Below are 16252 nucleotides of genomic sequence, written 5' to 3'. Positions count from 1 at the left end.
TTGAAAATGGGGAGTTATTGTGGAAAATAAAATAAAAAGACAGTAATAAAACCGAAAATAATATTTTACTAGAAGACGAAATATTACACATACTTAAATGTCCTTGAAACACAAGACATTCCAAACATTCAGCTTTATTAGAAAACCAAGAAAACTGCTACACATTTCGAAAATATCCATTGGGACGCTTATAATATACACGAATGAGACTCGACCTAATTTTGTGCAGCAGAATTATGACATTATATTAGTAAAAAACCACAGGAGTCAATAGATAATTTTGAAAATTAAAAATAAACTTGTACTATTTTAGGTAAACATTGTTGAATAATAGCACTAGGGTTTAATTCACAATTAAAATAATTCGGCAAATAATAACATTTTCTATATTATATTAAGTATTGTATAATTCATCGATAATAAAATATATTCCAAAAGTAGACATCTAGATACAATGCAACAACAAAATTGAAAACGAAAGTTATTTATATTTGTTTGTATGTGGCCTACAGTTACAAAATTGTCAGTCATACCCAGGACATGGCATATAATCTACCAATAGTGGCTAGATAATTTAAGCAAAGCCTTAGTAATTTTATCATGTGCATAATACAATCGATAAAAGTTCACACTCTGTTAAATAGCTAAAATGTTACAGTCATACTGGAAGTCTTTACAATACATATTGCTCATCATTCGTTTCCACCAGTTATACATGGATAAATATTATATGTTGACAGATATGAGTGATTCTAATGTTGGCTATACAAATAATTACTTCACAAATTAAATATGCAGTTCAAGTGTAATTAAAGTCTAATGCTGATGCTATTCTTACAGTTATTGGTATGTGGTAAAGTTTAATATTGTCAATGATAATTAAATTGTATAAATATGCAGCTATTTTATGTATATTACCTGTTGACTCAAATTTTGGTTTTCTTATTCATTATTCGTAAAATTAGTTTACCAAAACCCATACTTATATTAACCTGCTATACTGCAGTAGGTATCTTGTTATCTTGGTGTTGGATGTATGTAATTATAATTTACATGGTTGTCCCAATGAAATGTACATAGAGGTATCGGCCGGTGTATTCGGCTGCGCAAACAATGCGAACACCACTTTATTGAGATCTTGCCCGTCCCCTGCTAGTCAATAAATGATTGTTCTACACATGCTTTCACCCGTTTTTCATATTCTCGCCGGTTCTCCTTATAAAGCTGCGCTGCCATTGAGTTCGCTGGCGAGTTAGGGTTGGGGTCACTTAGTAATGACTGAAATCAAATGAAATATAAAATTGTATTAGTTTACAATACAAGGATATTACGTCTAGTGAGGATTGGCTGGTCAATTTGCCTGAATTATGGTCTGATTCCTAAAAAGAAAGAATGTGTACTTATTCTTTTTAATGTATCTGTATCAAACTGGACCTTCCCCAGATGCTATATTAATGAGGACAATTTGGGGAAACCCAGACAACAACAAAGCATACTAACAAAACGAATGGGAAAATACACAAGAAAATAAAAATATAAACAGTAGAATACAATGCAGGTATGGATGAGATTATACAGAATATATTATTATGTATCAACAAGCCATAGTATTATGAATATACATGAATAATTACAACTTGGATATCTTCCAAAAATAATTAAGCATTTATCTTCAGTCATGTTAGGATTACATTATTTTACCAACTATAATCTGTTGTTTATAAAATATTTAGCACTTGCTCCAACAGTGAAGGAAATCTTCATGATGCAACCTTGCATGCATGACAGTCAGTCCTCAACCCGCACTTGGCCAATGTGGTGGACTCAAGGCCTTTAACTTCCTTCATTGTGAGAGGAGACCCTTGCCCAGCAGTGGGACAATGATGGGCTAAATTTATTTTATAATCTGTTGTGTTCTTACATGTATTTTAGGGAATTTTAGAGAATATTTAAATAGTATCTTGAATGTGCAGGCACTAAGTGCAGAGTTTATTAATAAAGCCACATAGCTAACTGAAAGATCACAACAAAAATATAAATCATTCTGTAGGCCTAGCAACCTCTTTAAAAAATAAGTATACAATCTTAAGAATTCTATGTAAAGAAACAGGCTATGTAGGTCATTGTAAAGGGCTGTTTAAGATGCAATTTATTAATCATCATCACTGCATTGGCCACTTTACCTTATTGACAAATAAAATAAAAAAGTAGGAGGAATGCTGGGAATGACAAAATCCAAAGAAAAAAAAGTCTTTGTCTATGTCATGCTTGAATTAGTGTGAACTTCATGCTACTTTGTAATCTACAATGATTTAAAATAATTTACCTGTATAGAAGTTAAAATAGCTGAAACATCATATGTAGGGCTCCATCTATTTTGCAGGATGTCTAAGCAAATACCACCATCAGCATACACATTTGGATGGAACATTTTAGACACAAACCGGACCGTTGGAGGTTTGTTTGGATATTCCTCTGTAAATTCTATTGTTAGCTTGAATGTGCCATCTTCGAATGGAGTGTCATGGGGTCCGAATATCACAGCATTCCAGATCATGATATTGTTGTCAGTGGGAGCACCAGACACACCAGTGGGTGGGTCCTCTTGTAAACTGTGGACATCATTGTACAATCATGAGTCATTGTGGGAGGCTTAAGCAGTAAACAGTGATGTTAATCTAAACTACTTCATTGAACTGCATTTCATCAATACCAATTTAATGAGTACTTATTTCACAGTTCTTTAATACTTTTTACTAGAATGATCTCAAGTTGTTCAGAAAGCCTTATAAGCACAAAAGCATTATGATGCATTAGAGTATTGAATCAGAACCAGTTTATAACTATCAATATTTCAGTTCACATAATGAAAATGTCACCTTTTAAAGCGTATATTTATTTATTTATTGACCCTACCTGTACACAAAGCCAAACATAAATCAAGGTCATGAGATAACATCATTAGGATCCAACAAATGCTAATGTGCAAAATCCTCCATTGTCCAACATTCTACGACTTGTTCTAGATAACATTTTGTTATGAATAAAAACCTAAATCTATTTGGATAACCTAAATAACACCAACAAACGACGTCTATACACCAAGAGTGACGTAGCTATGTCTACTTATAGCGTATCGTATCCTACTTCCCAAGTTCTGCACAAACACTTTGAAAACTTCTACAACCCCCGTTATTTCCAATCTAATTCGAATGATAGAACAAAATAGAAATCGATTAAAATGACTGTGATGTAATTTGATGAATCAGCACTACACTTTCGCACAAAGAAAATCTAATTGGAATTCCAACTATTACTGCACTAAAACCTTTGTCATTAGCAGATGATTAGTAAAAGGCAAGAAATATTAGATACAAACCGTTTGAAATCTCTCATCAGGCGTCTTCTGGCTGGAGTTGACATTTTGGTCTCACGCACTTATGCCACTAATTTTATATATAGCTTCTATGTGATCTATTTTTCTTGTGAAACTTTTCATATGATAAATCCTTTAACTATTTATATAAGTTTAGCTTGTACACAAAAGGTTCCGTTTATGTCGTTGTGTAGAAATTTCTGTCGTCACGGCCAGCGAGATGGTTGTCAGATGACCATGAAATTAGCAATTAAAAACCCTGCAAGTGGTCAATACAGAGATGTCAACTTTTCAGATTTCTTTGGTTACTTTATTGTGAACAACTTCACTTTGGTTGGCATTCTCGTATATCTTACTAAGCTTAAGTTTTACATGATAAAAAAATTAAACATCGGAGATGTAATAAATAAAGCTACCTATAAGTAGAAATTCAAATGCATCTACGATTGAACTCGCAACGAATAATGAAAAATAAATTCATAAATTGTTATAAGATAGTTGATACACTAAACTCGACTAGGCATAACAAAGCTAGCAACACAACTTCAAAAATAAATGTAATAATTTTGCAGAATTAGCTACAATCTTGACATTTTCATTGGATGGAAGTGTCAACAATCACTGCTAATAATTTGCTATGTCAACCAATAGTCAAGTGTCAGCTGTAAACACTACAACTCTAGTATTTTATTGGTGATATCATCATTATATTATCTAGGATATTAAGATTATATAAAAAGTAGTATATCCATTTTTCGCAATGTATTAATTTAAATCAGAAGCACTTATTATTCTGTGTCAGAAGCCTTGTAATGCATATAAGATTGCATAAGATTTTGGACCTTTGTTGACTCAACACATAACTCCAGTGATAATTAGTTTTATCATCGTAAAAATGAACGATCAAGGCTCTAAGAAGATACTTTTTAACAAATCTACGGTAAGTTAAACTATGGCTATAAAATTATGCGCAGTATTATCTACATCTATTAATATCTAATCAGCTTTTTTATGTTTTTTTTTTTATAGCTATTTAGCTTAAAAGCAGAACTGTTAAGAAAACAAGAGGAAGTGAATGAGAAGAAACAGTTGCCAAAGCACAAGGTAGAGAACTTTAAACCACCTACAGCTGTGAAAGCAAAGGCTGAGAAAGATGTTGGGAAAGAATATAAGAAGACATTTAAAGATAGTCTTAAAGCTGTTGATACGGAAGAGCTCGAAGCTTGTAGGAAATCAAAGTAAGTAATTATTGATGTTGTATAGTTGTGGATACCAATATAAAGCATTAATATAATTAAAGACTGTTTCAGATTTGTCTACATGTGATTTAAAAATAAATTAATTCATACTATATGTAATAGTACTACTAGTAACTTAGTGGCCTATCTAGTATAAGAATATACTTATCTAAATTATATGTCTAAATATATCTAAATTAATATTGTCAAAGTCCTTCACATAATGACTTTATTGCTAAGTAGTTAAAAAATATTTTCATTTTCACAAACTTAACTTCCTTATTTGTCTTTCCAGGGCTGCTTTAGAGAAGAAGGCAGAGTTATATGAGCACTTGTCAGACAAAGCAGGTAGTTCACAGTTAGCAGGAAATTTCCTGGTGGACTTTGACACCAAGAAGAAGCAAGAACAGCCAAAACCTGTGGAAGTGGTCCCGCCAACTCTTGAAGACATTGTTGAACAGGCACAAGTTGATGATAGTGAATGGTAAGATAAAAATATACCTTCCATGTATTATATTTCCAAGTATGGTACAATGTTTAATGTGGATCTTGGGACTGCAATTACCATTTGGGTTTGAATCTCACTTAAAAACATGACAAATAATTCATGTTGCGCCTAAGACAAGTATTTGTGTGATTTGCATTCATATTTGTATTAAGTTTGGGTGTTAAACAAATATGCTTTTTGAAGATATAAGTATTTTTTATTCAAACTTTTAATCGTTTTCTAAGAAGTGCCTGAGTGTGTTTTGTAAAGTTCATATGTTAAATAATGTAATACCAGCAATCAATCATTTTACTGCAATAGGTAATTTAACAATTGGTCTCTCTAATACTCTGTTTTTGTTTCAGGATTGAATACACTGACTGTCTCGGTAGAACAAGAAAATGTCACAAATCCGACCTAGAATTGTTTGTGAAAAGAGACAAAGATCTTATGAAAATTATGTCTAATGACAGCAGTAACACTGAAGATGATAAACCTGAGGTAATAAAGACATTTTTCAATAGCTGTTTAGACATTCAACATGGTCTTTTCAACACAAAAATATTTTTTCAAATCGAACCAGTAGCTCCCGAGATAAGTGCATTCAAACAAACAAACAAGCTCTGCAGCTTTACAATATTAGTATAGATTTTTTTTTAGTTTTCTAAGAAATTAATCATGAACACTATATAAAGTAGCATCTGAAGTTGTTGGCCTTCCTATATACCACATTTGTAGCAGCTAAGGTGTACAGCTCTTGAACAAGAATTATGTTGAATTCTCCAACCTTTCAAACTGTTAAGCTAAATCACATTTTGAATTACACTTATCTAGGTTCAGTTTTACAGTAATATGTCAAATTGATTTAAATAACTTTTTTAAACATACCTTTCTATATTTATACTGTGTTGGTTTCAGGAGCCTGTTGAACCTGTTAAAGAAAAACCTCTACTTGTACAAACTACAAATGACTACCTCCAGTCACTACGCGAGAAATGGGAGCAGAAAGAACAAGAGTTGCTTGCTAAAGATAAAGATATACATTATCAAGACTTGCTGTTTGATGGTCAGTATTGAAATGTTTGTTTAAATCCTATTTCCAACTAATCAATATATTTTGTATTTCGAATAAGGATTGATTAGTCTATAACCATATAGCTTTCTTAGAGGAAACCATATCGTCACCTTATTACCTAATCATCAGTCAAAAATATACCTAAAAAAGTATCTACCATTGGAATAGGTAATCCTGTTTTAATGGTTTCATTTATCCTTTTGGGCTATAGAATATGAAACATCTGCTCTAAAAGTAATATTCTATTATAATTATCTGATAGAAACTTCAATGATTGCAAACAAGATTTAAAATCACTGGCAGCTTTTTTAAATGTATTGTTCTTGTACTTATTTATAAAATTCGTTTACAGAGGCTCGTATCCACGGCGTCGGCTACTATTCCTTCAGTACCGACGAGACGGAACGTAAGAAACAAATGGATGAGCTCATCAAACAACGCGAGGAGACGTTGAAGGCTCAGAAAGATGCTGAACAGGTCAGAAAGAAGCGAGATGAGATGATGGCGGCAAGAGTCGCCGCGGCGAGGGCGAGGCAGAGGGCGCGAGCGGGCTTGCCTCCTGAAGAACCACAGCAAGGTAATTTAATTGGATTTATATTTATAATTTGGATATGACTATCGTTGGATTTGTATTTATAATTTTGATAATATGACTTTATTTTATAACTAACTTTTCTCCTCATAACAAATTACTGATAATTGTTTTCAAAGATTCTCAATATGAGACTAGTATTTCCAAATGTTACTTCTAACATTCAAACATACTAACTTTACCTCTTTATCTGTTGGTGTAGATGCATTATTTAAGAAAAGTAGATTAATAAGATGGTAACACAACTATTTTTCTATTTCCAGAAAATCAAAAGGACTTCACAACCTGTTTAATGGAGTTTTTAACGCAACAGAAGAACGAAGCAGACGCTAAAGCGACGGAAGAAGAAAGGAAACTCAAAGAAGAGAAGGAGAAAGAACGACAGAAATTACGTGAAGCGTACGTAAGAGAATGGGACATTGGTAAAGAAGGAATTGAAGGGAAACAGAACAAGTTTAGAGAAATGAGTCAAGAAGAATATGTCGAAGTACAGAGAAGTAAGAGAATAAACGAGTTTGCTCCTCCGCAAACGTCAACATCGACTAATGCACATGCATTTGATGATCGTGGAAGAATGGTCAACTCTGATGGTACCCATGCAAGGACTCATTCTAGGTCCAATGCTAGGACCTCGCCGCCAACTGATACTGGAGATCGCAATAATACAGCACCGAAGACCTGGGCCGATGTCAGACCAAGAATGAAAACCCCACCACCGCCGGACATAGGCGACCTAACTGATATATCACAGAAAGGTCTATATTTCTCTTCAAATAAAAAGAAGGAAAATGTTGTCAAATATAAGAATTTTGTTAAAGCCCAAGAACCTACTCCTATTGTTAATGAAGTTGATGATGTGGATGAGGAGATAAGGAATACTGAATCAAATAATGAGATAGCTCCTCCGCCGACGTATGATTATTATGGTCCCGTTGCTAAAAAGACGAAGTTTCAAAAACCTTTTCAATCAGATATCAGGGAAGCATATGCCCAAGGAGCTAAGAGCTTAGAAACCAAGTCAAGTGAACGAAAGTTACCACAACATTATGATTTTACATTCGACTAGTACAATATTATAAATAAAACAATTATATTTTCTTCGTGCGTTTTTATTTCCGTGCCAATGTTATCTAAGTATATCTAAAGAGAATGCGTAAATTATTTACATTTTAACTATACTAATATCACATGAAATGATCTCTACAAATACATTAATTCTAATAATTAAAGCTTGACTTACAGAGATCAACTTTTGATGAGAAATCTTGAAAAAATATACGATAATATGTCTAGATCTATTAATATAATAAATATAATCTACTACTGATTTAATTTTGTAGTATGATGCCAAAAACTACTGTAGTACATCCGATAAAAATATGTGCGTGATTTCTCACGGCTGTACTGTTCCGTGGTAAAGGTGCTTGCGTGGCTATATCCATATGAGTGTTAGCCATAATCGTTGTCGTGCTTGTAGACATAGGCTCTGTGGTTTTTGTAGTAGGCGTCTCATTATGTTGTAAAGCTTCTGCAGCCGGCAGTTTCTCACTTGATTTTGATTTGGTTTTATCAATTTTAGCTTCCGCTAGAGTAGTTTTCACCATTTCTGTTGTAGCTTCGGGCGTTACTTTCACTTCTACAGTAGGTTTAGTTTCTGCTGCTGTTGTTGGGACGGTAGGTACGCTTTCCATTACTTTAGTCGTCATATCATTAGGCTTTACCTCTTCAGCTAGCTTTGGTATTTCACTGCTTAATACAATGATCTCCGTTTTAAGATCTTCGGTGTCAATGCTACCACTTGGTATATCTATTTGTATGTTATTAGGCTCGTTGTTGTTGATAGTCACTTCTATAAGAGTATTATTGACGTTTGCAACTTTATCTGGATCTTGAGTATCAGTAGCTTTTGATTCATCACTTTCTTTAGAAGTTGCTTCCGTTGCTGCAGTTTCTATAACAGCTGCTTTAGTAGTCTCGACTGCATCATTAAGTACCGCTTCGGGTTCGGCTACTGTTTGTGCATTATCTTCATCATTGGGTTTAGCATCCGAAGTTGTGATCAGATTGTTGTCAACCTCGCTTGTTTTGTCCGCTTCATCATCAGTGACAATATTAGCACTGGTTTCATTTAGATTTTCTTTATTTTCTTCCACAGTTGCATTATCTACTTTCTTTCTCATTGACATGCCAATGAACCCTGATGAAGATATCAGTGCTCTTTTAATCCGTGAGTTCAGTTTAGCAACATTATGTTTGAGAAGTACGTCGAAGGCCTCGTTTTCCCGGTTCGTGTTGATTCCATTGCAAAGCTCGCCGCGGCAAGGACAGGTGATCTTCCAAGTTTTGGTGGAGTTGCAGTATAGAGAGTAGCATTCGTCTTGGTAGAATTTGACGCAGAATCTGGACTCAACGTACGCTGTAAGAACAGAAATATAGATATGAATATTTAAGACCAATTCGATCTTTTACTTTAAAATACGTCTCCTTAAGCTAGCAGGAAGTTCGGCTTTTTAAGTTAAGAATCAACACAATCATAATTTTGAGTATGTTAGGTTTTTGTTTTGCTAACTATGTATTTCAATATGATTATATTTCTCAATAGAACAAACAGATTTCTGGGAGTAGCTTATAATTATCTTAGAAAACAACGCAAGCTTACGTGGTGAAGTAGCGACAATAGCACAATACGGCAGGTCTTCATCGCAGACGGTCACCTTACTTCGTTCGCCGTTACACTTGGATGCTCTCTGGCTGCGGTGCACCTGCTCCGCCAGCGGCCCGCACCAGTAGCACCGGTGACCTTCGCCTTGCTCATCTGTTACCGCTGACACTGGAACATATGGTTTTCACTGTTACATAAATTTATTGTAGGTATTCGTTATATTTAACGTTCACAAGTGTTTGGGACTTTCTAACCCAGGCACTAATAACTTTTGCGAGGAAGTTTTGCACGCCTGAGAGACTTTCAAATTATGAAATAAAATAATTTAAAATTAAAAAAAAATTGGAAGCCAATCAGTTATTTATTCTTCCAGTGGCTAAAAGAAGGACAATAACTAGTAATAAGGTATTTCACTCTGCCTACGAATGTAGGCAAAGATGTAATTATATTGAGTAATTTTCGCCAGACATTTCTATTTTAAGCACAATATTGTTACGAACCAGATTAACAGCAAATAAAAATATTTTTTGTCTACTTTTTTATAAAGTAGACAAAAAAATAATCATTCCTAGTTTGACTTCTTCCGAGTGGTTTGAGACATTTTGATTCTCTTTTTGGCCTTGTCGGTTAATGAAAGTCGGCCGTAATCCTCTTAAACGTTCAAGCCAAAATGGATGTTTTTCAACTCGATGTCGTTGCTCTCGGAATATTTTTTTGTACAATGATCGCAATTATAAAAATTTATCGAATAATTAAAATCTTTTAAAAGATCGTCGTTAGAACCCTTTATTTTGCATCTGTGTCATTCAATTAGGTACTGTGGCAATGAAAAGCTAATTCTTAGAAAATTACCATTACATTTACATACCATTACATCGGCCTTGTAAAGTAAAAAGAGCTTCAGCTGATTATTTAGAAAAAAAAGGAGCACATTGATTCTTCGCTGATCAATTTCTTTTTATGAAGTATCAATTTAATATTTTCTAGAAGACTGTCAAGTTTACTGAAATGAGGGCGTCAATTTATCACTGTGTAAAGTGTTTGTACCTAATAAAATTCTCCGAAGGTTGTATTAATTTTGGTGGTTAATTGGTGTGATTGATAAATTAATTACTGTTTATTGTATAAAGTCTACTTTGTCGAGACGGAATAGGCAGGTTCTGGGAGCTAATTAAATTAGGTACCTAGAAATAACGCTTGAAGTTACTAAAGCAGGTTTAGAATTTTATTTTAACAAGTCGAGAATGTAAATATTCTTTAAACCATTTGTTACACATAAAATAAAACTTGACTTAGCTCAGTATCTAGTCAGTACATTTAAATGTAACAAAGGGCTACAGCTCAGTATACGCTGTGCTAGGCACAGCACTGGTTTTCAGCAGCAAGCAACACCGTACTTAAAAAAAAAGAAATACAAAATAAAAAAGTTTACAGTATTAGTGTGACACTAAAAAAAAAACAATATATGAAGTGAAATAAGAGGTACATTATGATCGAAAATCATAACATAAACAACACTTTAAAGTACATAATCATTGTTCAGATTATAGGTATAATAGCTACATATCTATAGATTTACATAGTCGTTGGATATATCCACTTATCTCGACAGTTCAGTTGATCACAGTTAGCTGTTCTGCGTGTCACTACCACGAATTATTAGTCCCCAACAAACTATAATAAATTGAAACGGCACCATTACAATTTATCTACGCAACGTGCATCGACCCACAACGAACGATCGGTTGGTAATGTAAAATTTTCAGCATCCACAAAGCCTATAAATACCTACTTACATTATTATTAGCATGGCAACATTTTTCTAAAAATAATTTTATATAATCATACCCACTAACACGAGAATTCGTAAATGAAAATGGTGCCCCACATAAAAGAACCGCGGTGTGGTTGCAAAATAACAAAAACACATAGTAGCAAGTTCTGTCAAAACGAGGCAATGAATGCTGTCTTTACAAAATTGTTTTTGTCGCAAATTCTCGTGCAAAGACACAGGGACCCTTTGAAATAAGAATATATTCTTACCGAGTTCTGAAAATACGCTTATTTAGTTAAAGAACACGAGAATTCGTTTATTTGTCTGTGTTTTGACAAACGACGACTATGAAGTAAGAGAGTGAATGTTGGTTGCGTTAATTAACGTTTAATTGTCTCTCCTCTTTCAATTTTCTTAAGTGGGGCCCTGGGTGTGATTTTGAAAGCGGTACCTCTGTTTTGGCACCGCTGGCATTCTTATTTACTTTAAATTATAGGTACATTTGCCCGTTGTTAACAATTCGTTTTGGTTGGCGGTATAACGACAAAACCTTTGTTTCAATTGTGCGTAAGTAGGTACATACGTTTCCAGAATGGCGTTACAATTACAGAATGATTGAAACATTCAAAACGTGTGCGATGCTTGATTTTACTCAACAACGGACATCAATTAGTGATGTCTAAACAATGTACGAATGAACTTCAAAACTGGGACATCAATATTTGAAATTGAAGCGTCCACGTGCGGAATTCGAACATCGAACAGTTGGCAGCTACTAATTCGTTCAGAAATGAGTGGCTAGCACATAATCATTAATTTACACACTGCAGCCGCGGTTCGTGTTCATTATTCCTACGTACGTAGTTCCTATGTCATTGTAAATGTTTGTGGTCGCGAACAACGTCCACATTCGATGGACGATCGTTATTAGGTTAGAATGTAATTTTGTATTGACAGTTTCGCTAAATATTTATGCATCGCTTGTTATACTTGAATATATGATAACGTTAGCTATTGTGTGAAGACGTTGTATACCGTACGATCGATTTGAGGTCGTATCAATCTAGTGGATAGGTTGTTAAACAAGAGCTGTTGGTTCAACGTGTTGTTCAAATATTTGTATTTAATTTTATGTTAGAACACTCCCTGTAATCACTTAAATAGTTTTCCATTAACTAGCAGGTAGAATATTACGTGTCTAAGGATGTTTCATGGTTTTCTAAGAAGAAAATGTAATTGGGTTGTTTTTAACAGAAAAATTCTTAGAAGAAAATCTTCTTATCATTGGAATGTACGTTTATTAGGTAAACGAATTCCGATTGAGATATTATTATTAATGTGACTGACTTTTATGAAAATAAATATATTGCGTTGGTGTAAAACAAAATCACCCTTCTTTCAGTTTCAGTTTTTACAGTGGATATAACGAAGACGCAACACTGTAGCATAGGGTCTATGACCTCTACTGCCGTGCTCCAGGCAATCACTGAAAACTTTTTGTCAGAAAAACTCAAAAATTTTTGTCCACACCCGAAAATCGACTACAAGACGTCTGCACTTTAAACGCATTCATTACTGTTGCGTTGCGCTACAAATCCTACTTAGCAAGGTACAACATCTATCTAGATACTTACATAAATACAACTAAGTTTTACATTGTCATTGATAGAAACAAACAAAGTTTTCAATACTGAAATGTCTAAGAGACAAGAACTAATAGATAAATTAATTTATATAAAAGACAGTGACGATAAAACAAGCCACTAGAATTGGAATATAACTGTGTTCCGTGTAACTTGAAGTCGGGAAAATCAATAACTTTAATTATAGAAAGACAAAGATTTTAACAAGCTTATATTGTACGCTAGTGTGGCGTACAAGGAATTGAATGTCGAGGTCGTGTTAAAAAGATTATAACAGAAGTGTCTAAGCTAGTTTGTTTGCAATCTGTTTAAGTTAAAAATAGATATAGAGATATTTTTATTCTCAGTCGTCGACTCGCCGACTTAAAGTTAGTCTTACTACACACATATTATTTGGTTCGGCATTAATCGGCCCAGCCGTAAAAAACCGAATAAGTATTTGAAGATGAACCCAATCGGCACAAGCCGAACAAGTGAGTCGAGTCAGATTGTCACGAGTCACATTATGAACCAAAAAGCCGCCAACATGAAGGGGTCATCGCTCGCAGACAAGAGTCCGAAATATAAACTTTGTAGAGATCATTGGCAAGCACGGGGTTTAATGTTTATTGTTATTAAAAATTCTATAATCCTGTGTATTTATTCAAAATTAAGTAGCTGTATTAAACAAGCCACCGCCAGCTGCATGCTGATGATGACAGTGATGCACTAAATTTTGTATACAGTCGCAAGTCGCAAACCTTGCATATTACTTATTATAAGACTTTCTACCAAGTTAATAATAAGAAAAATAACAACACATGATTTGTTAATATTTTTGATTACACTGCTTTTTAATTGTTATTTTTTTAAAACAAACGCGTTACGCACAATAATTAATCCACGTCTTATAATCAAGCAGTAAGTATAGATCTATGTCAAGGTACTTGAATACCGTGAAATGTGGGACAGTACCATCGTAAACTGTAATCAGCTGACACCCTACTACACGAAACAAAATAAAAAATATTAAACACTTAAAATACATTCCGGAATTGATATTTTATTCGTTAATCACGTTTATAATATACGTCTTCATTCTATTTATATTTTGAGCTATTTATTAAATTAATAAAATACACGAAATCTTACATCGATAAAAATAAAAGTCTTTAAAGTCGCTTTGTAAGTATCCGCGTGTTTTCAAAACTAGCCCTTTTCATATTCGGGTATCGAAAATCCTAAAACTAGATACTATAAATATAACTAATAAAATAAAAATATTAAAAAAAAATGCAATTAATATCATCATTCAACGGACCCCGTAAATCATCACTATTCGCGTAAAAAATGATTAAAAGTTGAAACAGCAAATTAAATTTCACATGTAAGTGCTAACAAATCATACGTCATTCGGACGTCGCAAAAATGATTCATGTGTTAAAGGAAGTTTCATGGGAGCCATACATCTGCGGCGAAGGACGAGCCGACACCATGAATATCTTATGATCTACTTCAATGTACGTGTGCCTTACACTTTAAACAACCTCTTTTATTTATTCTAGCGCTGTTTATTTGTTTTACATTTTCTTTTAACTATGTTTTTTTTACGTTTTCTATTGATTTTTAAATTGATTATTTAATAAATGCCGATTTTATTTGTTGTGGCTAATTAAATCAAGAATTAATTTTGACTCTGATAGATTGTGTTATAACATAAATCAAAATTATTCACTAAATAAAGTAACTGACTCAAATAATTCTTAATGAATTTAATTTTAAATATTACTGTCTAGTTATATACAAAATCTTAGCCTAAACCACTTTAATGTAAGCGTATAAAAAAATATTTCTTCTCTGATTCGTTTGTAGGAAAGAAATCGTTAAAAACTTTTGCTATAAATTATATTGAATGGTCGAAAGCTCTCCAGATTCTAGGTCGTAAAGAGATATTTTCGAAACACTGACCACAACATTACTAATACAAGACACAGCTCGATCTAGAACAACAACACTCAACATTTATTACAAAACTTTTCAGTTTATTAGAAATGCTCAAGTTAGTAAAATAATCTGTGTAAGGCACTTACCACTTAGCGAGATGAAAACCGCGCTCAGGACAATCCAGGAGAGGCGCAACTTTGTAACCGTTAACGCCATCTGAATTCAAAACTTACGATCATTATACATTTTTCACGAGAAAAAACATTACTTAGAAAAAATATACCTTGGTATTTCGAATATTATTTAGTAGTATGTAATGTATCGCAGTAAGAACGTTGTCGTGTGTAGGCCCGCGACGACGACGCGTCGACTATTCCAAGTTCGTAGCGGCCGCGCTCGTAGACCTACGCGGCTACGTAAAGGTTCGTACACAACTACTAACACACGTAATAACACCAATCAAATATGATATGAAACGTTTTGTTCCTATCATTGTAATGTCGTATAATGAAACTTAATGGATTTTTAATACAGCCCTTTCGAAGTAAGTACCACATGTAACTCCATTCATGCTTTCGCTTGTCGTAGATTGAATAAAAGTTTATTAAATGTCAACGTTATTGATTTACATTTTAATGTTCGATTTGGACAAGTTTTACTATCATCAAATATTCAATAACAGCACCGATTAAAATAAATATATAACTATTAATAATACGATGCCGAAATACCACTTAAAAGTAATTCAACTGAAACGAATGAATTATTTGTAGCCGCCCTAGTTGCTTGTTCGTAGTATTTAATATCGAAAATATTGTTTACTCCATCTACAATAGTTTATTTATACGCAAAGTTTCGCTACAGGGCTAGCCATTTGTTTTCTGACCAACTAACTCCAGCACATAACCGATTATGACGGCCAACATCACGGCAACAAAACCTATATATTATCGAAGTGTGCAAAGGCCGTATATTATTCTAAGACATAGCCATTTTCCCGGTTGTTTTCCTCGACATAAAGTAGCTTCTTAGAAAATAAGGTCGCTCTTTAGAAAATACGATCGTGCGGGGACAATAAATTGAGGCATGAATAAACACTCAAGAAAATAGATTACTTACCTAAAGAGTGTTTATTTCTGTTCGTCAAATATATATTAAACTATAGAGACGGTGATGCTTCAGGGCACGACGGCTGCTTCCGAATTTTACATAATTGAAACAGTTAGTTGAGCATAATAATAGATTCAGTTATCATTCCGTTCACGTTAAAAGCAATATTATAATATTCGTGTATCGGTCGGAAATCATGATTAATTGTTCGGATAATTAAAATAGACCTAATTCAATCGTACATCAGTTTGATAATTACTTTACTTGTTGACGTCAACTTTTCTGTAACCAGATGCATACTTTACAACATTTTATTGAAGCTAGCGATAAATTTTGTTAACAAATGACTGAAGGTGAATAGACCTTTGTCTC

At 33.6% G+C, this 16252-nt stretch overlaps 3 protein-coding genes across 3 annotated transcripts; 1 reads left to right on the top strand and 2 right to left on the bottom strand.

Moving 5' to 3' along the window:
- Nucleotides 1-46: 46 nt before the first annotated feature.
- On the bottom strand, nt 47-3642 carry Ubc6 (ubiquitin conjugating enzyme 6). Its single transcript, XM_076128209.1, has 3 exons — nt 3380-3642; nt 2327-2612; nt 47-1278 (listed from the first exon to the last, which is right to left on the bottom strand). The coding sequence occupies exons 1-3, from the start codon at nt 3421-3423 to the stop codon at nt 1153-1155; spliced, it is 456 nt and encodes a 151-aa protein (XP_075984324.1). The 5' UTR covers nt 3424-3642; the 3' UTR covers nt 47-1152.
- A 350-nt stretch (nt 3643-3992) lies between these two features.
- On the top strand, nt 3993-7866 carry LOC142982252 (coiled-coil domain-containing protein 174). The gene is made up of 7 exons (XM_076128672.1): nt 3993-4316; nt 4406-4614; nt 4910-5098; nt 5467-5602; nt 6020-6167; nt 6529-6753; nt 7032-7866. Exons 1-7 carry the CDS (start codon nt 4272-4274, stop codon nt 7832-7834), a joined length of 1755 nt encoding a protein of 584 aa, XP_075984787.1. The 5' UTR covers nt 3993-4271; the 3' UTR covers nt 7835-7866.
- A 1-nt stretch (nt 7867) lies between these two features.
- LOC142982253 (uncharacterized) lies at nt 7868-15178 on the bottom strand. Its single transcript, XM_076128673.1, has 4 exons — nt 15054-15178; nt 14917-14986; nt 9428-9598; nt 7868-9184 (listed from the first exon to the last, which is right to left on the bottom strand). Exons 2-4 carry the CDS (start codon nt 14984-14986, stop codon nt 8097-8099), a joined length of 1329 nt encoding a protein of 442 aa, XP_075984788.1. The 5' UTR covers nt 15054-15178; the 3' UTR covers nt 7868-8096.
- Between the last annotated feature and the right edge of the window lie 1074 nt (nt 15179-16252).

Source organism: Anticarsia gemmatalis, chromosome 21 (assembly GCF_050436995.1).
Source record: "Anticarsia gemmatalis isolate Benzon Research Colony breed Stoneville strain chromosome 21, ilAntGemm2 primary, whole genome shotgun sequence".
Lineage (NCBI taxonomy): Eukaryota > Metazoa > Arthropoda > Insecta > Lepidoptera > Erebidae > Anticarsia > Anticarsia gemmatalis.
The sequence above is the reverse complement of the archived record's forward strand: the minus strand, read 5'-3'. Positions and strand labels throughout refer to the sequence as shown.

Excerpts from the sequence above, each read along its gene's own strand:
- Ubc6 (XM_076128209.1), bottom strand. The coding sequence starts at position 3,423 with ATGTCAACTCCAGCCAGAAGACGCCTGATGAGAGATTTCAAACG. Across the intron at positions 2,613-3,379 it reads CTGATGAGAGATTTCAAACG|TTTACAAGAGGACCCACCCA; the intron begins GTTTGTATCTAA and ends TGATGTCCACAG. Across the intron at positions 1,279-2,326 it reads CTATTTTAACTTCTATACAG|TCATTACTAAGTGACCCCAA; the intron begins GTAAATTATTTT and ends ATTTGATTTCAG.
- LOC142982252 (XM_076128672.1), top strand. The coding sequence starts at position 4,272 with ATGAACGATCAAGGCTCTAAGAAGATACTTTTTAACAAATCTACG. Across the intron at positions 4,615-4,909 it reads GAAGCTTGTAGGAAATCAAA|GGCTGCTTTAGAGAAGAAGG; the intron begins GTAAGTAATTAT and ends TTGTCTTTCCAG. Across the intron at positions 5,603-6,019 it reads CTGAAGATGATAAACCTGAG|GAGCCTGTTGAACCTGTTAA; the intron begins GTAATAAAGACA and ends TGTTGGTTTCAG.
- LOC142982253 (XM_076128673.1), bottom strand. The coding sequence starts at position 14,986 with ATGGCGTTAACGGTTACAAAGTTGCGCCTCTCCTGGATTGTCCTGAGC. Across the intron at positions 9,599-14,916 it reads GGTTTTCATCTCGCTAAGTG|TGTCAGCGGTAACAGATGAG; the intron begins GTAAGTGCCTTA and ends CATATGTTCCAG. Across the intron at positions 9,185-9,427 it reads TATTGTCGCTACTTCACCAC|CGTACGTTGAGTCCAGATTC; the intron begins GTAAGCTTGCGT and ends CTGTTCTTACAG.